The sequence below is a fragment of the Falco cherrug genome, chromosome 8, assembly GCF_023634085.1.
Source record: "Falco cherrug isolate bFalChe1 chromosome 8, bFalChe1.pri, whole genome shotgun sequence".
Lineage (NCBI taxonomy): Eukaryota > Metazoa > Chordata > Aves > Falconiformes > Falconidae > Falco > Falco cherrug.
In genome coordinates, this window is record NC_073704.1 from 16,690,547 (window position 1) to 16,713,327 (window position 22,781).

General features: G+C 41.5%; 1 protein-coding gene across 1 annotated transcript in view; it reads right to left on the reverse strand.

The window, feature by feature from the left end:
* Positions 1–20,939, reverse strand: part of ITGA4 (integrin subunit alpha 4) — a 40,149-nt gene extending 19,210 nt beyond the window's left edge. The window contains exons 1-13 of the mRNA XM_055717660.1: positions 20,008–20,939; positions 19,781–19,902; positions 12,723–12,829; positions 12,498–12,627; positions 11,132–11,199; positions 10,392–10,521; positions 6,822–6,907; positions 6,429–6,488; positions 6,201–6,338; positions 5,087–5,198; positions 1,950–2,044; positions 1,531–1,621; positions 128–173 (exon numbers count right to left, since the gene is read on the reverse strand). Of these exons, the coding sequence (XP_055573635.1) occupies positions 128–173; positions 1,531–1,621; positions 1,950–2,044; positions 5,087–5,198; positions 6,201–6,338; positions 6,429–6,488; positions 6,822–6,907; positions 10,392–10,521; positions 11,132–11,199; positions 12,498–12,627; positions 12,723–12,829; positions 19,781–19,902; positions 20,008–20,192 (1,370 nt within the window). The 5' untranslated portion in view covers positions 20,193–20,939. The remainder of the gene's footprint in view (positions 1–127; positions 174–1,530; positions 1,622–1,949; positions 2,045–5,086; positions 5,199–6,200; positions 6,339–6,428; positions 6,489–6,821; positions 6,908–10,391; positions 10,522–11,131; positions 11,200–12,497; positions 12,628–12,722; positions 12,830–19,780; positions 19,903–20,007) is intronic.
* Positions 20,940–22,781: the final 1,842 nt, after the last annotated feature.

Here is a 22,781-nt window from a genome sequence, read left to right on the forward strand (position 1 = left end):
CTGAAGTTCAAGACACCCAAGAAAAATACCATGAGGTTAAAATATACTACCGAGTTTTATTAAATTGCATTTAAAAATACAGTTAAATTGTATGGTCTTTAAAAGCACTGAAGTGTAGCGCACTCACCTCAGCACCACAGCAGAATCCGAGAGAAACGCACCAACTGCTACATCTGTACAAAAAATTAGATCAATAATCATAATTTGTCTATAGGAATTACTCCTCAGGTACAAGCATTTTGTAGCATATTCACCTTTTGGACAGCATTAAAACACCATTTGCCCTTTATTTATTAGGAGGTATATGCTAATGATATTCAAAGGTGTTCTCTGTCTAGGAGATGATTCCTCAAATATTGCCCACTTTCCATTAACACTGCGTGCTAATTTGCTGGACTTGCAGATATTGGTAATGTGACAATTTGATTTCTAGTCCACATTTCAAAGGCTGATACTGAAAGATGAGTTAGCTAAATAGGAGGTACTTGCCTTCTTTTTAATCCAAATATTCAATATTGCTATACACGTGCACATATACATAAGCAATTCAGTTATATGTAACTGTTATATATGTATGGAATTACACATATAGATAGAAAAAACGTATTAAATTTATTCCAAACTGAAAAATATTAATGCAATAAGGCAAAAAATACACACCGTATATATACCTCTCAAATGAGGTAGCAAAAGTGAACTGTCAAATGAGTAAAGATGTAAGGCTCTGAGGATGTGACTCCCAAATCAGTAAACAACAGGTGACCTGACAGCAGACTACTTGTACACCACTTCTCAGCCCAGCATTACAGATTAACCTGGGTAACTTTTTCTGTTGACATAGCCAGAGCATACAACATGTAATTCATGAAAACTTTCTGCTTTTACACCCACAGGGGCACAACAGGCAACAACACCTGACCTGGCAGAACACCTATCTGCAAAATGTCAATATATTTTGACAATATGTATAAAACAATGAGTATATACTTGGAACCAGCTAAGCTGTTTTGCACCAAATTAGCACTTCTGTGTCATGCACACAAGAACTCCACAACAGCCTTAATCCACTGCTGTGAGCCCTGAGTCAGGTTAATGTAATGTTCACACAGACTGAGAGTCAAGGAACTCGGTGACTCCTGGCAAAATCCAGACTATGTGAAGACCAGTAAGATTTTTAGGTTAGCATGCTAGTCTTGACAACAAACGTGCTTCCAGTGCCCAGACTAGCTCACTGTGACATTAGCAGATGAGATGGCTGACGTAAAAATTAAAATTATATTTTTCTTCCTCTTGTGCACTACAATCTTACTATTATATCCTTCTCAGTCCTTAAATAATAGAGGACTCTGAAAACTGACTGCTTGGCCTCAGGTTTACATCTTTTTTTTTTTTTCCTTCCCAAAATGCAAGATGTGACATGTCATCATAACAACAAATTTTGCTTCTCTTAAAAGTAACAAGTAGTACAACTGTTCTATATAAATCTCTACTCTTTGAAAAATGAAAAATAAACAGAATTGTTTAATCTACCTTGATAACCATTGTTATCTGCATCAACACCACTTGCTATGGATTGTCCAAACATGCTTAAAGAATTACTGACTTGATGTCCTTGTATTCTCTGAGGAGGAAAAAACCAGAAGACAAAATTATTCTTGGAAAGCTAATCTTTGAGTTACAGTTTCCAATGAAAAATGTTAGCACAACCACCCTGCTGCTGAAGGCAGTTACATGCTTACCTGTGAAAGTATACCTCTGAAAATAATATTCCTCAATTACTGCAAATGTTATATCCCATAAACCCTATCTGACTGGAAATCACAGACTATGTAAAAAAATTCTGAAGTCTTTTAAAGTACCCCAGATGGTCTTAGCATTAAAGGGAAAACCCTCTCAAATTTAAACTCAAGGATTTTCTGCATTTATTATTTTTCATTGAAAAAGTGTACCTGTGAAAATGACGGTGTTATTCCATCTTCCCTGCCATTATATATATAAATAACCCCTTTTAGATTATCTTCTTGTGGAGCCCCAATTGCTACATCTGTGGAAAAACAATTTAACAGAAATCAGTTGACTAGGACACAAGGAAGAGTTAAAGATATCCAAGTTGTGATGCATGCAATGCCAGACCAAGTTTACATGAATGAACTGAAAGTGCTGAAGATAGATATAAAACAAATGGGAACAGTACAAACCAGCTCAGAAATCTGACCCAATGCCTTAAGTACTATGTTTCTGGAAAACAAGGACCAAATACAGCAGTTCTGCTCAAGACAAAGTCTGTTCATACCAATACCGGCTTTGACCCTTAAGAGGTTATCATGGAGAATAGCCAAATTATCACGGTTTTCTAAAAAAAAAAAAAAAAATAATAAAAAGTGCCTTGTATTTATGGAACTATGATGATTTTCTTGCATTCTGCTATTCCCACATGGATTAAATCACACAAGGTACTCTGCCACCTGAAAAGAACCATTTATTCTTCTATGAAATGTGCTCAGCATCTGATAACAGGCTTAAACAGGCATTTAACAAGAAAATGAAGGTATCTTGTTTGTACGAAGGGGTATGTTTTATGCCTAGAAGATTTAATCCCAGAGGGGTGTGGTGACACACAACAAACCAACCCACCCACCCTCAATAGCCCTTACCAAAAAGCTCCATGGTTCAAATAGCTGGAGGTTATTAACCAAAACGTGGAGGGAGGGCGGGAGAGAGGGAGGGGGAGATTAATTACATCATCTGGAAAGTCACTAGTACAAATTAGTAATTGTAAACTTTCATTTGCAAGTAAGCAAAACTGAACCATCTGCAAATCGGAAATACTGTATGCTGCACCAAACCAAAATCACAAGAAAAGAAGCGCTCTGACGATCTAGCTTTCCTGAACAATTCTCTGATTGAATCCATATTGATTAAATCCATACTTTGGTGTCTAAAGCACATAAAATATGTTATGTCTCTCTATTGGTGAGATGAAAATAGGACAGTCAAGTTGTGTTAATTAAAATTACTCATATGTTCTTAAGGAGGTCAGATTCTACAACACGCACACCACTATCTTCACAGGGCTGATACTGATGGTTTAGATCATTGAAGAAGTTGTCTCTGCTGGGCTTTTTTATTACTTACTACAGACAAATGGTTTCTAACACCCCATTTCTCTTTATATTTTTCTTCCAGCTGTTTTTCTTACAAGATTTCTTTTCCTACCACCACTCCCAGTACTGCCTCCACTTTTCAACGTTTTTGCTCCCTTCAAAAGCCAATCCACTTGTTTGCTCTGCCTCCCCCTGCAGTTTTAGAATGCCCATTTGACATTGCGTCTCATACACCTACATTGCTTTGCTGCTATTGATTTGATTTTATTGCTCTGTTCCTCAGCCCTACAATTTGTACATGGATTTCCTTTACAGTTTGCGAATGCTTGGGGGCAAAACCTGAAAACTTGTTTATAAAATTGTGAAGGTAATGCAAAACAGGAGAAACAAGATTTAACAACAGTTGGAGGAACAGATACCAAAGGGGTGGGGTGTAGGTTGGAAAACACTACTTTAAGGAAAAGGAAACCAGATAACAAAAGAATGACCATTCCAAGCTTTGCAGGTTACGGAACAGGACCAAGAACACAAAGCAAAGAGAAGAGTGAAAGGAGAACCCTGGATCATAGCTGCAAATAAAATGGGTAATTCAGAAGTATGAAGAGAGATATGGCCATGGTAAAGATGCAGCCCAGAAAAAGCTGACAGCTCTTGCACAAAGGATATTAGCTCCCTGCATACAGTCCAGGTTTTGATGATGGAAAAACTGAAACCATCTATGAATTTTTTAACAGCAGAAAACATCTGTCACGTTTTTATCCTGTCCCTATGCCTGTCCTTCTGCTGGAGGGGAGCACATGCCACTGTTTCAGACAGGAATACTGGCCATTCCTATTTGCTCGAAAACACGACAAGATGAATGAAGCACTGGGCCGCATCCCTTCTGCTTGTCTTCAGACTAGCTGGAGGCCTCCCAGTTGGCTGTGTTTTTGCAGGCTACCTGGACAGCTGGTGAATGGTCTTAGAAGGAAAGAAGCTGAGAGCAGTAAACCGTAGGGCTTTCTGCAGCAAATAGATTTCAGGCAGTCTGACTGGAAGCAGAAGAGAAGTAGAAGGTCGTGTGAGTCATTCTAGGTGTTATGACACATCTTACATCCTTTCATCTGTTTTCTGTAACTAAAATACCTTTTATCTCCAACTTTCACATGGCATTCTCTTTTTGGTCTCTATTACTTTAATGCTCATTATGGAAGTTAGACAAAAGTCTAGAGACTGAATGTCTCTGCCCTCTGAGCTGCTTCCACCCAAACAACATCAGCAGAAACTTCCACACATATCTCACCATATTTAGAGAGGGTGTTTCAGCCTGGGTGATGGGACAGGGAGGGAGGATATTCTCCGTTTCTGTTTAGGCATCTAACTATAGGTGGCTGAAACAGATGCTCCTGTATAGACAACAGGAAGAAAAAGGTCCCTCTGAGCCTCATTAACATTTTGAATTCACTACTGGGGCATGGCCATTAAAGTCCTTCCCTGTGCTCTCCCATTGCTCTGGGAGCCCATGCTAGGCAACTCATGAGGCACCTAAAAGCCTGACTGGGAAGCAGTCCCTCAAGCCTTCCACCTTGCAGGTTGTTTTCGGTATCGCCATGTGTTTAGTATTTCCTGTTGGTGACACAGAAGCAGATCTTGGCTCAATGTGTGATTTTTATTTATGATGTTACAAAATTGCCAGAGTCTTCTCCAACCATTGTCTCACATGTCTAAAACAGGATTAGGGATTCCACTTGAGGTCCAGCAGCCTAAGTTACAGATGATGTTATTACCTTATGCTCATACTCTTTGTTAAAGTGACAGAAAATAATCTCTTGGTATTACACATCAATGACTGTGAAAAAGCTGTATTTCAAACCAGTGGTGTAGAAAAGAAAGGTCAAGTCACCAGCTGAAAGTATTCTCAGACTTTCATAATCCTTCTGTATATTCTAACAGTTCAATGCTCAGAGAGAATTAAACCCAAGAGGTTTTCTTTATATACTTACCTCCAAACCCATCGTTATCTATGTCTCCTAGACTGGCTATGGACTCTCCAAACCTGGCTGCATATGAGTCACTCCCACTGAGCTCTATGTTCAGTTCTACCATCTTTGCCTCCTGAAGGAAAAGAGAGTCAACAGCTCATTAACAGAGCATCTTCCAGGTGACTTGGAATATTAGTCAAAATATTAGAACTACTTTAGATGCCAATATGTAATCCTGCTGAACAACTTGGTGCAGAAGAGAGCATTATCAAAGATATTTAACAGTATTTAGTGTAAGAATAATAAAGAGTAAGAAAGTGGTTCTTTAGAGAACAGCAATGTGTTCCCATAGCAGACACCTGCAAACAGCAGCAAACTTGTATCAGAATACGGGGGCTTATGGCTCTGAGAAAACCCTATTTGCTAAAAAAGTAGTAACAGTAGATGCTTCAGAGCTATTGTTTGGGCCTTAGTTAGTTGCAGGTATCCTGGAGTGATATAGTTATCTGCAAGGAAAACATGTTAAGGGAATGTTAATTGCAAGCTTATATAGGAGAATAAAAATACATTGGTGCAAAGAGGAAGGAAGGGAAATAAGATACAAAAATAAAATTTACAAAGCCAGATAAATTCAATTGCATACAAAAAATAGTGCTTGCACTTTCACTTCTGATCCTTAAAAAGAATAAAAGGAAATTCTAATGCATGAACTGTCCTGTTACTTTATTTGCCAAACTGAGGACTACTAGTCTCTTTCCTGACTGCTACCACTAACTGCACACAAATTCTTCACTCCTCGTTTGTTTCCAAAGTGCTAAGTAAGTTGCTGTTCACATGCCAGCTCAGTGGTGAGCATGATAATGGAAGAGCCTGCAAAGAGTCTGTAGCGCCAAGCTGTCACCACCTGAAGTTACAATGAAACAAAATCAGTCTGTCCTCAGTTCTAACACTAGTGTAAGTAATGATGCCATTACAGTTTACACAGTTAGCCTTTGCAGGTATGCTGCACAGTGCTGCTGGGACTGTCATCACGGTTCTACAGTTGATACTGTATGATAAGAGAGAGGAAATCTCTTCTTAGCTTGTTATACTACAATGACTGTGTTATCATGCATTTTTAAGAGAAAATACTTACAGAACCTGAATTGATATACACGTAAACTCTTCCTTCTTCTCTGATGGTACTTTGCATTGGAGCACCAACTAGCAAGTCTGAGAGGCCATCTGAATTCAGGTCTACAGCACAAACTGCAGCTCCAAAGTAAGAGCCAAGCTGTGTGCAAACAAGAAATCACATTAGTTTAATTTTGACGAAGACATGCTGGAAGTTCTAAGGTGCAGAAAAGTAGTATGAAAGATTTACCTTTTTACCCCTCATTTCAAACAGAATATTTAGTTGTTTATCAATGCTAAAGATGTATGCCTAAAATGAAAAGAAAATGTAAGTGGAGTTCAGTAAACTGTAATCTGAAATACTTCCCTATGCTTTCTCTAGAGCATGTGCTAAAGAATCAGCAAAGCAACACACAATATCACAAGATACAGCTATTTACTATTTCCTATCTGTTCCCTTCTTTAACGCCACAGTTCACAGCAACGTTATGTTGACTATCTTCCCTCATTCCTTTAACTTTTCTCCCCAGGAGAAATCATATCTATCCAATACTTGTCTTTAAAACGTTAATCTAAATAGGAAAAACATGGGTGGGTATGCAGGGGTATATTCTTCAAACCAAGAGTATAGACAATCTCTTACTTTACCAGTCTGCTCCTGTTGGGGAGCCCCTCCAATTACTTCTGTACTGGCTGGTGTCAGAAAATGTCCAGCTCCAACAGAGTATCCTGTAAATTAAAAACGCACTAATCAATACTGAAAATGCTATATAAAGAAAAAAGAAAGGGAGCATGACGTACAAAAGCTGTCAACACCACAAATTATTGTCTGACATTCAGACCTCATGCAAGTTAGCAATGAAAACAGAAAATAAAGATTTTGAAATACAAGCAAAACATCGACACAAACAGTAAGACACAGCAAGCAGAAAAATGTGTCAGAAACACTCATTTCTTCCCAGGATCTCAATTACCTTCCATACTCTAAAAGACAATAAAATAAATTGCAAACACCTTCTGCAAATGCATATAATGCACTTGCTCAGTGAGTCCATATTGTAATACAAATAAACCCAATCAAAGCTCCATACAGTGCAACGTGGAAACACCCAATTCAACTGTTACCCTGACTATTGTAACTGGGCTGCAAAGAAATAATGAAATGTAGCGCTACTTATATGCATGTGCACATATACATACACACGCACATATGAAAATGCCAGAAATAAACTGGAGCAAAAGCTTGATTATGTAATAAGAAACCATTGCATCAGCTTTTTAAAATGAATCTACGTAACAAAGTACTGCTGTATGTGGAGACACTTCTAAACAAATAGGACCATATTTTGGTGACAGACATCCAGCCAGAGAATTGCAAACTGAAGAGTAACACCTTAATCTATAGCTACACAAGTCATGCTTGCTTCTTCCAGAATACATTATAGCTAAGTTGAAACAGCGAAGACAGTTAACATATTCCGTTACTCTTGCATTTACTGAATCAATGTTGATTTTCACAGCATGCAGGAAAAAAGGAAAAATCATCTTGGATCAGATGAAAATGAGCCTTAAATCTTTCATCTGTGAAGATAAGTGTCTAGAATTCAAGTTCTCATTAAGCCAGCTTTTTCTTTTCATATTTTAAGCCAGAAGAGGTGAACAAGGCAATTTATCATTTAAAGGTCAACACCTAGTTTTTACTTACTCAACAAAAAATTAAGCTTAAGTGGATGAAACTTAATTTACCTCCTCTGACCTTTATCTTCTATTTATTTTGGTTTTGCTGAAGTGTAAACATAAGTAATTCTAATGACCTTTTTTGATTTTTAACAACAACAAAAAACCAAAAAGCCAAACACACACACACACACAAAAGTACAGTAATCAGATAGCCCTCATTTTTATTGTGGTATAAAAATACTACAGGTGGGTGTGGCCCTGGGAAATCACATAATTGACATTGTAAATTTAAACGCATAGTCAAATGAAATTTTATTTCCAACCCCAGACTTCTCTCCTCTTTGCCATTACTAAAGTTATTCAGTTTTCTGAAACGTAATTTGCAGTTCTCAGATTCCTAAAAGAAACTGTCAATTACTTTGTGATTTCTTTAAGGCAGTTTGTTCAGTGCCTATGACTACTCTTTCACCAAGCTCAGCTGATTTGAAAGACTGACATTTATCTAATTTTTTTAAAGAAGTCGGTTATTACTCTCTAAGACACTCTGAAGTAGTCAAGGAAATACTACCAAAAGTTATGTATTACCAGCTTCTCTTTCCATCTTTTCTCTTTTAATTGTCTGGTACTTAAAACAGCTTTGTTTCTTCCAACTTACAGAAAATGTTACAATACTTTTGCACACTATTCCTGCAATCTCTAATTTTTAATTCACTCTTTGACAGTTTAATGAAAATATGTAAATAAAGAAACCAACTATCCCTGCAAGAAGGACAATGTAAGTAGATAATTATGCCTAGTCATGTGCTTGAATTATAGTCAGGTCACAATATAGTTCCACCACATGGAAAAGATACTTTTGTTCATTATTTAAGGGAGAAGCAAACTCAGATTTAACATAAAATAAAATAAAAGTCTCTGGTAACAGAATTAACTCTAAATAGATTTTGGCCTTAAACAATGCCAAGGATGGGATAGAACAGCAGAAGCTGAGGGAGGGGAAAGAAGGTACCTTTACATCCTTTCAACCACATTATGTATTATTATGAGGGAACAAAGCAGAGGTTTAAGTAGCATGGAACAACACAAAATTTCAGGTTCATCACAGCTGCTACTATAGACACACACAGGTGAGCTAATGGTTCCTTTCTATACTTGACTGTAGAAAGGGCAAGTTTAGAGTAGTCTGCTGAGCTACCATTATGGCTGTTGCAGTTGCACCAGGTCACTGGAGAAGTATTTGCAAAGCAAACTCCAGCTGATCTCAGGTCCTAGGTGGCCAAGTAAACTAGAAGAAACCACACATGCATGCAATGGCCTTCCCTGCACCCTCCCCAGCAAAGTCCTTATGCAAGCTTTTACCTGTTTGCCTGTATCTGGCTTTTGGCTATTAACGAATTGACTCATTCATTACAGAAATTCTCACTCTTATACTTGTAGGAGCAGAAATCCGGAATAAGCTATTTTTTTCCCCAGACAGGTGCAATATTTTTTCTGCTGATTGTTACTGAGAAGCTGGAACAAGCATTCTCTGAAGTTTTTCGTTTGTCCTATAAAAGGACAAATAACCATAGTGATCTGGGTATCTGACCACCTTTTACCAGCCAGTGTCTCTTTTGCTTGAGTTTCCCACAGAGCCCAACTGCAGCCTTTGCAAGGCTCAGTACTGAATTCTGAAGTGTTAGCCACTTTGTATTTCATAACAGTTATTTCATAATGTATACCTGCTTCCTACTGTCAAAAGAAGTGAAATAATAAACAGGAAATGTTTATCCACGTGAACCAGATCTATGAAAGGGAAAATGCAAAAACCAATGGTCACAGGCAAAAATATTCTTGCTCAGGAGTTCAAGAAGGACAAATAAGCTTTTCTTAGTGTGTAGTGAGAAAACTAAAGCTGCTGACAGCTCTTGGCATAAACACCTGCAAGTTCTAGCACTAAATTCAGCTAACTATTTGGATATTGGTACTTGAGTAGGAGCCTCATGGCTGTTTTTGCAGACATTTGTAGATAAGATTTGCCTTCCCATGTATCCTGACAAAGATATAGTCGGAACAGAAAAAAAACCAAAACCAACAAAGACTCAAACCTATAAAAAAACACAATTGGAGGTAGGTCTGTCTCCTAAGGTCATAGGACACTTCCCCTTATTGACAATGTAACTGAGACTTGTTTTCACTGTAACAGAAATACAAAGTTTGTTACACGTGAAACCATTATGTCTTTTGCTATGAAAGCCCTTGGCAGCATTTCAGACTTAACAGTGAAGTGTAAACCATTGCTAACCAGAAGCATCTCTCTACTTTTTAAATCAAAAAATGATAGAAACTCAGTGGAGAGATGAGAAGCTTCCATGTATAAAGAACAGACAGGAAACAAAACGACTTGAATTCTGATGTTAAAAAAATCAGAACACATCTTGAGAACCGTTGCTTCTGTGATTAATAAAGCAAGCACTGATAAACACTTTGAGATCAGCTATTTAGCTAATTATTTGGCTTATAATTTTGTAGAGTATTAAATACTTTTAAGTACCTAGATAACTGCCAAATTTCACTTGGTTATTTGAATCTGTATAAGCATGGATTGTATTTGCAGTTGTATTGTATACAAAAACAGAACCAGTCCAATAAAATGATCCAGGGGCTCCCATTATAATTAAGTCCTAAAAGAAAAACAAAAGAAAGCCATGTTATTCATATTTAAATTTTCATGAAAATAAGCAAAACAAGCCAAACACTTTTCTTTAGAACCCCTGTGAATTCAATGAAATTCTACTGGAGATGCATCTGGCTCAGTACTGGAGGATTACCACTAGATCACATTTTTCAGCCTTTCTAAAAATATGTTTATTAAAAACTTTCAGCTGTGAACAACTTAAGAGAGCAACAAACAGGATACTGTCTTCTCAAAAGAGTTTTTTAGAAATCATAACCTTAGGGTGAAATGGAGATTAAATAATACAGAACATTACTCTGAAAGCAAGAAGATAAGCGTTTTTAGTGTTAAAGTTACATTAAACACTACTTTAAAGAGACTAATAAAACTACATACTCTATTAAATTCATGCTCTTTTTCCAGATGAAAAGTAACTTCGGATTAAACAAGGTGTAAAAGTATTCATGTCTTATCAAGATTCAATTAAAAAGAAATGAGAAAAGTCTGTTTTTATCCTCCCACAATAAAAGACAGCGTTAATGTTTGCATTTACATATACACTTTTATGTATATATATATGTATAAGTAAGTATAAATTTGGTATCTTTAATACACACCTCAATGTAAAAACTTGACATTCCAGCCTGGCATGACCCATGGTTTTCTCCAAACTTTCGCACATGATCTGGGGATGGGCAAGAAATATTAAAAAGAATAAGCAGCACACAGTTTCAGAACTTTTTACCAGGTCTTAAACAGAAGTTGAGACAAGTTAAAAAAAACCCAAACCAAAACAATGTTGGTTTTCAGTTCTGCAATACAATTAAAATCACTGGATTCCACTATATAGCCTTTAGCTTCAATATAATATTGTAAAGAACTCAGAGCACTATGGATCACTTGATCACAGCTGCCTTTAAAATCTTATGACTTTAAAGACTCTACTTTTATTTTTAAATTGTTCTGTGAATGAAATAGCACAAATAGTTTGAGCAGCACAGCTAGATAAGCTTCTCTCCCACTCTGTATAATTCAGGTGTAATCTGACTGACAGGCTTACGTATCCTGATAGGAGTTGCCCTGATGCTCCACTAGTGCTTGTGCTATGGCTACTTTAGACACCCTTAGCAGCTGTTGTTACATCCAACTCTCCCACTTCTGTTTTCCTGCTGTTCTTTGCTAACTGCCTCCCAACAGGGTTCCCTTCATCTCATCCATACAGTTGTTGACTTAAAAAGTCACCAAAGATAAATGCATGATTTCATCAATGCTCGTAAACATCTCCCAAAGCCAGCAGCAGGACGTTTGATGGCGTGACTTTATCAGTCTGCACAGAAAGGCCTGATCGTCAGCTCATCCCTGCTTTGGCAAGGGGCAGGGTCATGAGATTGTTCCCCTGGATGGGATGTAGGTATGAAAGGAAGGTAGGGATAGACTTGTTTATAACTTCAGGTCTTGACCCTTACTCTGCTCCTAAAGTCCTCTGAGGAAGGAACACTGAAGGTCTCACGCCACAGCAGTGGCCTTGGCAGGAGGCAAGTGAGAAACAGGGACACACACCCCGTGTCAAGGAACTACAGCAGCTTTGGATCAAAGGCTAAGGAGCAGGCAGCAACAGTCATTTACAGGCATTAGTGCTGCTCTGCTGGGAAGCACTCTCCTGAGCAGAGCAAGCAAATGACAGAGTAAAGGAAGGACAGATGTCCTCTACCGGCCTTTTTTTGAGGAGCACACATCCTCCGGTGATCCAGTCCAAGGAGCAAGTATCTTGACGCCCTATTTAAACTATTCCTTTTACCTGTTGAAAGCAGCTTTTCTATGAAGTGATTAACATCTTGCTAACAAATTCACATCATAAGTTAGACTCGTATCATCAGCACTCAATCTTCAAACCTTTGGCTGCAGAAAGCCTGCTCTTCACAAACTGCACCATGCAATTCTGTACATTACCATTTCTATAGAGGGCCCAAGCCTTCTGCTTACCTATATAGCATGGGCATATTCTTCTGCTCAGTTCAGTTCGAAAATCAGAAGAGATGGCGAAACAAATACCATATGGGAGTTTGTGTTCATTTTTTATGTAAAAGATATTTTTCCATCTATGTCCACAAGCCTACCAATAAAAAAACAAGATGTTTGACACAGAAGCATAAGAAAAGTGAAGGCCGTCTGATGCACAGACATGCAGCTCCAGCGGTTAATACATACAACGACAGATCCATTTTCTTTTGGCTGCCTTGATAAGCTGACACCCAGCCACTGATTATCACGCTCTTCCAAACAAGTCTTCCCACAGCGCTCTCCACTGGGGTTGCCTAGAACACAAAGACCACCACTCTGAACAGGGGGACAAGCTGAAGGGCCATGTGGGGGGTAACAGAAGCACCCAAGAACTCTATAGGGAGACTACAGTAACTCAGGTTTGGTTGATCTGACCTCTATCTCTGTCTTACAGAGGCCATGTAGACTTTTTACTTTCTTCCCAAACAAAGGTATGATTGCACGTAGCCAAAGGGAGCATTCCGGTTCTGAACATGATAGGTTGGCAGTGAGGACTGGCTTCTCTGTCATTATCGAAATTAAGACCAAAAGTAACATTAAGCTCATTGTGGTGAAGGGCTGGCTTTGCAAGTGTTCTTCAGCCTGAAAGTTCATAAGAAACACAAGTAATACCGTGAGGCTACCTAACTCTAGCCTGATGCAAGCATCTCTCCAGCTAAGTATCTACTGGTAGCAGACCTCAAAATGATCTCTACTGTAAATGTCTATCAAATAAAGGGTGTATAACTGCAATCCCTAGTGGGGATGTCAGATCATTGTGTATGCATGCCCTTGCACTGTTGCAATTATTTAGCAGTACCTCTTTGTTTTTGTCCTTAAGGAGAGTTAGTTTTTAAAACCTAGTGAAATTTCATCTAACCCCACCAAAAGGCTACAGTATTGCCAAGTTAGCAAATACCTGCTTCCTTCTAGAAAGCAGTAGCAATACCCATGGTGAGGAGAAGCTACAAATTTAAAAGTATTCCAAGTTATATAAAGCAAGCTTTTAATCTGTAAGATGTTCATATGAATAAACATTAAGAAAATTACTGAACCAGTATTTTCTATGCACCAGCATGACACAGTTTATGAAAAAGCTTCTTACAAAATAAGGAAATGCATCACATCGTTTGAACAATCACTTTTGCATAATTCCTAAGACTTCCCCAGATTCAATGCAGTGACTGGTGAACCCGAAACTTTTGATGTTTAAGGGGTTGGAGTCACCCAGAAGATGGTGCCAGCACAGACCCAGGGCACCAGTGCTGACCCAGACATTGTCTGAGAGGGAAAATAAATAAACCCCCCACCCTGGCAAAACTGTACTCACATCAGAGCTAAGATTTATTACTGTCCTATGCATTACAGAGTTTAAATAAATACACTTCTAATTTAGCAGACTTCTTCAATTTCTTTTACAGCACAAACAACTGCACAATATTGACTAAATATGGAAACAGAATAAAGGATACATCTAGTCTACTCAGTAGCCAGGAGAAAGATGAATGAATGTGGGCTTTGCTACATATATTCTCACAATCAACACTGACTTAAATGATTTTATAGCTAGAATGTCATGGGCTTTTTGAGAGAAAATGCCAGATTAATGGAATCAAGACAATTCTTTATCACATGGTAAGATAACATCAGGGGTGGCATTTGTAGGAATAAAACCCAACAACCATCCCTACTTCAGAGCTTGTTCCCTGCTGTTTTGCGACAGGCCTATAAATTGACATTTATCTGAATAAACTGCTGGAGCCTTCATTTCTTCTTCTTCCCATACTATCTCTCCACTTCTTCCAAACATCACGCTTTCTCCCTGCTCTGATGGACAGACCAGAGTAGTGCAGTGTGGAATCAGTCACCATACTGCAGAGAGGATGCCACACCCTGCAAACCACAGGTGTACTCTACCTGTTTCCAAAACACCCTTCACAGGGTCAAGAGACATCTGACCCTCCTTCATCTATTTACTACTTCCTCCCCCATGTGCCTTTCCCTAAGACATCAAGGAAATAGTATGCAGAATTTAAGTAAATAGGAACCAGCCTTAGCACTCATAATAACATGATATTCAATTGTCTTTGAGCCAAGAGTTTTATTTTACTGTAATTTAACAATTCCTGTAGGTCACCTGAGGAACAGTAATTAAAACCATGCAAGCTTTTACCCCAAGACAAGCACAAAGTAAAATGTGCTACTTGAAAAAAACAGAAAAAAAAGTTGATTGTTCTGCAGGTTGTCAGTTACAGAGATTTAAGTGATAAGCTTCTGAATTCTCCTACTTGGCTAATGTCAGTGATGTGAACTTCCATGTACTGAATATATATCATTTTCAGACACATGTTTGGAATTCATTTTTAGACTTATGTCACATAGAACTCCTCACTTCCTGAGGGAGACATTTCCATGGTTTGCATGAATTACAGAGCATGTTAATCTGATTGAAATCTCCTCAGAAACAAAGTTCCATTACACTCCCACTTGTAAGAATTAATCCTCCTTTGAATCACAAAAGGCACTTTTGGTAACTCCATTCTAGCAATGCCTTCCTTACGACAATAACTTACCTTGGGTTTGCTTTATAGGGTTTGTGGTTTTGCAGGAAATGGAAGAAGTGGAAAAGACCGGTGTCATAAATTTAGATCTCAAGAGGTTTTCTGAAACTTTCTGTCAATAAGTCAAATAAGACCAAACAAAGATGACATGAGACATACAAGTAAGTTTCGCTCATCTCAGTGCTTCATTCCTGGGCCTATTTCAGAGGTCCATAACAAGAAAAAGCACCATCATTCCTTCATGCTCCTTCAATTGTACTCCCCTTTTCCTCGGCTCCAGCATACCTTCTTGATTCAGGTTCACTTTGGCCCTCTGCTGACCTGCTGTCTTACATCTCCTTACTTTCTCTGCCTGGCAAGTATTCATTGAAAACGATAGGCCTTTGTGGGTAAGAGAAGCAAGGGCCTGACATCCCAGACGCCATGATGAGCCCCTGCTCAGTGTATGACATTGTGAAAGCTTTACTGAACGAGAAGAGAAAATGCTATAATCTGCACAAGCAATAGAGCAACACTGCATAAACTCAAGAGGACACAGCAGCTTGGTTGCCTCAGGGAAAAGGAGCAGGCACTGTCATAAAGTCACCGAGAGATAAGTAATTGCCCAGCCTGTGTACATTACACAGCTGGAAGATACACTTCTGCTATAATCCCCGCTGCACACATCCACAAAAACAGCACAATCGCATACAAATAAGGTCACAACTTATAAAGCCACTTCTAGCTTTGGCCTCAAGGACTCCGATACAGATGTTTGCAATGTCATCTGAGAAACCAGTTTTATATAACTTGCTCCAGTGCTTTCCATGTCCAACAGCCTCCCATGATCCTATTCATCCCCCTAGAACTCCTCTGGTCCTATTGCTAATTGATTCAAACTATGAAGTCAACTGCAAAGATGACAAGCCTTCTGATACCCTGCTCCTAGATGTCAGGGCCTCATCAGACTCTTTTTTTCATTCATCCAAGGCAATCTTTTCTCTTTTCACAGATTTCACAGGTCTTACCCCTCTTATGTCCTTCAAACCAATACTACCCAAAACATTTTAGTTAAATGCCAGCTGTTTCCATAACTCTTTAACAGACCTAGGTCCAGAAGGTCCTGTCTCCTTTGGAATACTATGGCTATTTCAAAGGAGATCACTGGCAGGGTATGAGCAATGCGAGTGAGATCAAAAAGCCAATCTACCAAAGGCAAAACTTACTGAAATAAAAAGTTGAACAAATACAGCTCAGCCTTCTGGGGAAAGCCATTAACTGTTCACTTTTCCATTGTAATGATTCAGCTGGGGGAGCTAGAGGGCAATTTGTTCAGAGGTTAATTGTAGCAGGGACTTAAAGAGTGGAAGGCTGGAACTGCAGGCAGAGCTTTCTGGCCTTATGAAACAATATGTACTGAATTTACTGTGTACATTTGTACTTAAAACTTCCCGCTCCTGGACTATACAGTAACTTTTATAAATTGTTTCCTGTATTTTTAGCTAGTAAATCACTCTGTTTCAAATCTGAGAGCAATTTTGTTGAAGAATTTCTATAATGTTTTGCAAGTCCAAAACGTTAACAGGTCAAAACATCTAAAGAACTTTGTGCAAGTTCTGCAACAATTTATGACTACCCCAGACTGACATGGGCAAGGGTTTGAAATTCAAAAGATTAGAAGACAGACACCTAGTGCTCCAAATAATAAACCTGGAGCACTGTACTTTGTATTTGTGCCTAGAGCCTGATTACAAGTCTCTGCATCTAATGTAAGTAATCGTTTAAAAATACCCCAAAGACAAAAAAAAATAAATAATCAGCAGTCTAGAATACTTGACACCATTGACAGAAGTACTAGAACTAGAAAAGAAACTCTCAAAACATGACTCCTCTATTTAGCAACCGGAGAGAGACTTAAAAAGCGCCAGTGAGGTGCTGGGAAGACAAAGATTTCCTAGTGTATCTCATGTCTCCTCTCAGCTTTTAAACCAGACCCAGGCCTCTGCAACACCTTGAACAACATTAAAATTCTCTAAAGAATGCTGGATGAGTTATTTCCAGATGCTGGGATGACTGCAGCACAGGACTATTCCCAGCAACTCTTTCTCTACTGAGGGAGCAGATAGGAACGTGTGACATAAAAAATACAACAGCAGTTTTGTGTGATCAGAGTCTTCCTAATTGTGCATGAATCCTTCATTAATTAGTCATGGCAGTTTCAAGGCCACTTTAGTGAAAAATAGCAACAGAGTGTTTTAGCATATTTATGTCTCTAAGTAATTCACATCCACTTATTAGAGGCCCAACATTTGGATAAACCCATTGCTATTGCCTCTTGTCACTTCTACATTTCTATGACTCATAATTAGAAACTTGTTACCTCAAAGATTCTTTTACTGAAAGAAATGTGAATTCAAGTATTTAAGAGGAAGACAGAAATAGTTATTTCTCAATTTGCCTTTCCCAGCAACGTAACATATCCACGCACATTTTTCAAAGGAAATTACGCTATTCTACGAGATCAGAACCCAAACTGGTCACTGGCAATAATCCAAGCAGAACGAGGAGGCCACTGACCAAAAGACACAGCGTGGATAAAAACATTACGTCCAAAAGTTGCTGACAGCCTGAATGAGTTAGACAAGAGATAATTAAGTTCAGCTTTGCAATTGCAAGTTCCCTTGTGTATTTCTGTGAGGCTCGGCAGGATGGCAGAGGCTTAACAAACCTCAGATACCATCCTACTTCATTTACATCCCATGCACCACAGCTGCCTTTGGCTTCTTCATTGACCTCACTGACCTGTTTAACAATAGAGCACTTCTTTCCAGTACCTATTGAACTTCAGGAACACTGTAGAAGTACCTTAGTGATGTAAAGATGTCATTTAGCACTAAGGGAAACAAACATTTTGCAAAAATCTCTAGCTGTATCACTATTTTTAAAAGTGCGGAACAAGACAGTAAGCACCACTGAGTAAACGGCGGCCTCTAAACCCGGGAACAGAAGCTGGGTTAAATTAAGCCTTTGGAACCACATAAACATTTTCATTCATCTGTTGCATCATTTAATTTATAATCCCCTAAGCTACTGAGGAAAAGCCCATCAAGTTAACTGTGTTAGAGCTTTTGTTTCTCCACTGCGTAACTGAATAAATTGCGAAGTACTGCAAATGCACGTAGCTTTCAAAGAACCTGAAACTTTCTACCCTTCCCCTCCTTCCCTTCGCCCACACAGTGAAGGACTATTTTTACCTCGAACGCAGGAGCAGGGGTTTATTGCCTCTTAGCATACGCTATTGCACCACTTTAGCTGACTTACTTGACTTCTGCAAGCCTCCTCTTACAGACAAGCAGTTGGAGAAAAAAGCTCTTTGTTATGTATTGTTTTTCAATAGGTCTAATATTGGAATGAAATTACTCAGAAAAAGGAAAAAAAAAACCCTACGTGGGCTGGAATAAGTTTAAGTGCCATTATTTCCATGAGCAACTGCTTGTCTTTGCCTTGTGTGGCTACATGTAAAGATACCCCTTTATTTTTTGTAGCTTATAAAAAATAACTCTTATTTCTATCTGTAGGAAAAAAATGGATAGAACCTGCCAGTTCTATGTGTTATGCATAGATGTGTAGAGAAATAATTATTTTAGCATTTTTGTCACAGAAGGCTGCGCTCTGCCCTGAAAGCCCATCAGTCCATGGCGTGCTATTGCTTTGTTTCAAGTATTTTGAAAACCCTTTCCCGCGCTTCTTATCCTTACTGGGCGGCAAGCTCACAGTGGTAACGGATCGGATGGTCTCAGTCACAGAAGGATAGAAAGTTCGGGAAGCTTCCTGTGCATAGCATAGGGATAGAATGAACAGCACTGTGCAAGGAGGTCAAGCAGAGAGTCCAAAGCAATTTATGCACAATGACAGTGACCTGCTGCAACGTGTTCTCCTTTCTGCCAAGTATCAAATGGTTGGAAATGGGATAAGTGCATCCAGCTACATCTCCCACGCATGGGGACTGGGGAGGCAGAGAGGAGTTAGGTTAAATGCAGGAGCTGGAAAAAATGATTCAGTCAAAGATAGCTTTGTTCCCTGAAACTCAATTTTTCAACAAATGTGGAAGCAGGGTGACCCCATGCATAAGAGGACTGGTTCAGAGTTACTTTCGGGTGGCTTCTACAAAGAAGGCTTTGCAGGAAAGACTATTTAGGCACGTACCTCCAACCCACCCACACCCCCCCATCCCTGAGCTAATTGCATCTGCCCTCTGCTCTGAATGCCCAACTAACTAGCTTTCTGCTGAGAAGCACGACACAGGCCGCAGCTCTCCCGAGGCTTCTTAACTCGGTGCTGAAAAGGTGCGAAAGCAAACTGCGGGAGCGGCTGCCGGCACGCACAACTTCTCTAAATTAGGTTTTCGGGCATTTGGTTTCTGCCTACCGAAAAAAAAAAAGGTGCCGCCGTTGCTGCTCTGCGGCAACAGCGCTGATCTCGCCCTTCAGTGAGAGATGGACGCCAGTGTAACAAGGAAAAGCCCAGGAGCTGCCGCCCCCAGCCCGTCTGCTTGAAGGCGGCGGCAGAGGCGGCGCGGGGCGCGCGGCCCTCCCCGCACCGTCCGTCCCGTCCTGTCCCGCCGCCCCCCGACCCCTCCGCGGCCCAGCGCCGGGGGTGCCCGCCCGCGCCCCGCCGCCGACTCACCCAGCTGGAGCTGCTCGCACCGCCCGCGGGGGTTCCTCCCGATCCGGCACCGGAAAATGGCCCCGGGGCTGACCACCGAGCTGTTGGCGGGCCAGCTGGCCCGGGGCGCGCCCGCCACGAGCCTGCGGGGCAGAGACGGCAGCGTGAGGGGCCGCGGCCGTCGGCGCCGGGAGAAGGCGCGGAAGGGGAAACGTGTCCCCCCGGGGGCGGCCCGGCCGCGGACTCACCAGCTCTCCTCGCCGTGGCGGTGCAGAAGAACCGAGTACCCGAAGAGGGTCCCGTTGCCCCCCCGGAAGAGCAGCGGGTGCTGAGTGTCCAGGTTGTAGGGCCGCGCCGTCGGCAGGCACTGCCACAGCAGGAGCCACGGGGCGGCCCAGCCCGCAGCCCCCCTCGCTCTCCCGCAGCTCCGCATGGCTCCGGCCGGCCACAGGCAGACGGGCGCCCGGCGCCGGCTTCCTGCCTCGCTCCGCTACCCGGCTCCGCGCCGCGCCCTTGCCCCAGCCCTGCCCTGCCCCGGGACGGCGCACCCCGCGCCCTGCGCTGCCTTCTGCTACCGGCGGGCCGGGCCGGGCGGCCTCCCCGCAGCCCGGGTGGGGGTGTCCCCTCCGGATGGGGGAGTCGCACGCCCGCGCCGCCTCCTCCCGCGCAGCAGCAGCCCCTCTCCCTTCCCCGGCGCAGGGGGTCGGGTTTCTCCCCGCCCAGTCCGCGCCCACGGGGCTGCTGCAGAAGGGGGCACGGCCCGCGGGACCCCGTATCCCCGGGCAGGGCTCGGCTTTGCGGGATGCAGCCATCCCACCGCCCGCGGGGACGGCGAGGGAGCCGGCCCCCCTCACCTCACCTCGGCGCGGTACACCTGCCCGGAGGCGTGGCGGGCGCTTTGGCGGCGGCGGGGGCAGGAGAGCCAGCAGGCTTTCCCTAAAACCGCCCGCCGGCCTTCCCACCGCACCGGGCCCGGTTCGCTCGGTTCCCGGCTCCCCTGAGCAGCGGCCGGGCAGCTCCCGCCAAGCGCGGACCCGTCTCCTGGGAGGGAAACTGTGTGGCGAGACTTGCGTTCTCCTTTCAGATGTGGGAAAAAACCCCCAATAACCCCTGTGCTGTAAGCCTTCCTGCCGTCGTTGCACTGAGGGGTCTTCCTCACCCCCCCGGTGGGGGGGTATTTGCGCCCTGAAAGCAGCGCCCTGGCAGCAGAGGACAGTCCTGAGCCCAGCCTACCCACGCTGTGCAAAACTGCTCACTGCTGGGGACCTTCCTTCTGCATGGGGGGAAATCAGAACAACCCCACATCACCTTTTACTCATTTAAGAGTAACTTTTTCATGTTCCTTTTGAGTTCTTCAGATGCTGACAAAGTTATGTTCTCCAGACAGCATAGGAGCAAAGCAAAACCTGAGCATCGTGCAAGGGATCTGGTATTTAGCAGGCCTCGAAAAGTCTCCCTTTATCTTCGTGAGGAGCTTTACTGTGTGCGTTTTCAGAAGTCAGTCACCGACTCTTGATTTAGCTTGTACTTAATTGCATGCATACTAAAATAAAGGCTTTTAATTCTACCTGCAGACCTTGCCTGCTAAAGTCCCTTGAATACCAGGGCTTCCCTGCTGCTATGATAATCCATGAATACAGATAACCTATGTATAACGGTGTTTTGAGCCAGAGGAACAAGAACATAGGCACTTCTTCATAATGAAAAGTTTAGTTACAAACATTAGTTTGGACTAAAGATCTGGAAGACAAATCCAGTATCATTTCAACTATCAAATATTATACATATTAGAAATAACTGTGAGATTAGATAGAGTACCATCCCCTAATGGAAACTGAGAATATGGCATTTTAATCTTCTTGAAATAAAACCCCCTTTCATTTCCATTCAGTTGTTTTTACACTTCTGGAAGTGTAAACACTAAAAATAAATAAATAAATAATAATTAAAAAATAAACCCCAGAGGTTTAACGCTTCTGGAAAAGGCTGAGCAACTACAAGTACAGGATACTGAGGCAATGCAGGAGCGACACATCTTGCCATCCTAACTGCACGCAGATGTGTAGGCCCTGGAATAAGATCAGCACATTGCAAGATCTGACAGTTTGTCAGTTAGCAGCGTATCTTTTTTTGAGCCCTCATCTCTAGAACCAGAGGGCTTCCCTGGAGCACACTGATGTGGAGCAGTGACTGTTTCGTGTAAAGGAGTTAAACAGCTCCTCAGCTGCGATTCATCTTGCTTCCAACTACTGACATCAAAGGAGTTACAAACAATCAACAGCAGCTGTGAATCTGCATTTCTACCAGTCAAGAAGTTTTCACCATCATTCTGAAAGCAGCAAAACAAGCATGATTCAAAACTGAAATGCTAAGTGGTGGTTTAGTTGGTGGGAAACCATAACGCTGTTTCACCACCACCCTGACCACTTAGCCAGTTTTGGGGGACTTTCAGACTTTTCTCCAAAAGATCATTACAATTCCTGGGTTCATTTCTTATTCACAAAAATGGACACAAAGCTCTATCCCTTCAATGATGGAGAAGGGAACAGTATCCCAGACTCCTTTTCCCTTGCAATTTTATGTTCTAAACAACCCTGCTCTTTCTGCTCTCTCTCAAGACCAGTCTTAAGCATATAATTTTGCAAATAGCTGATGCAGGAACCATGTGATGGCCACTGAGAAATCTCTTGGCAGCTGTATTTCTAAGCATTTGTGAGAACCCCACCCTCACCCTTGATTAGATGACTTGTTCCTCATACTTGGTGGTGTACTTATCAATGAGTGTCACATAGGCAAGGGATAAATGTGGGCAAGCTGCTTATGGTATGCAGAGACAAATTATAGTCTCTTGAGGCCAGTATTGGTGGGAGAGTCTGGGGAAGGACAATACTGCTGAAAGTTACAAGGACTTTGTAGAATCTCTGCTCTAGTGGCTCCTGGACTGCTAACAAGGGCATTGAGCTGGTGGCAGGGATCCTAGCTGACAGGAAAAGACAGATTGTAAAGCTGCGGGATTCAATTA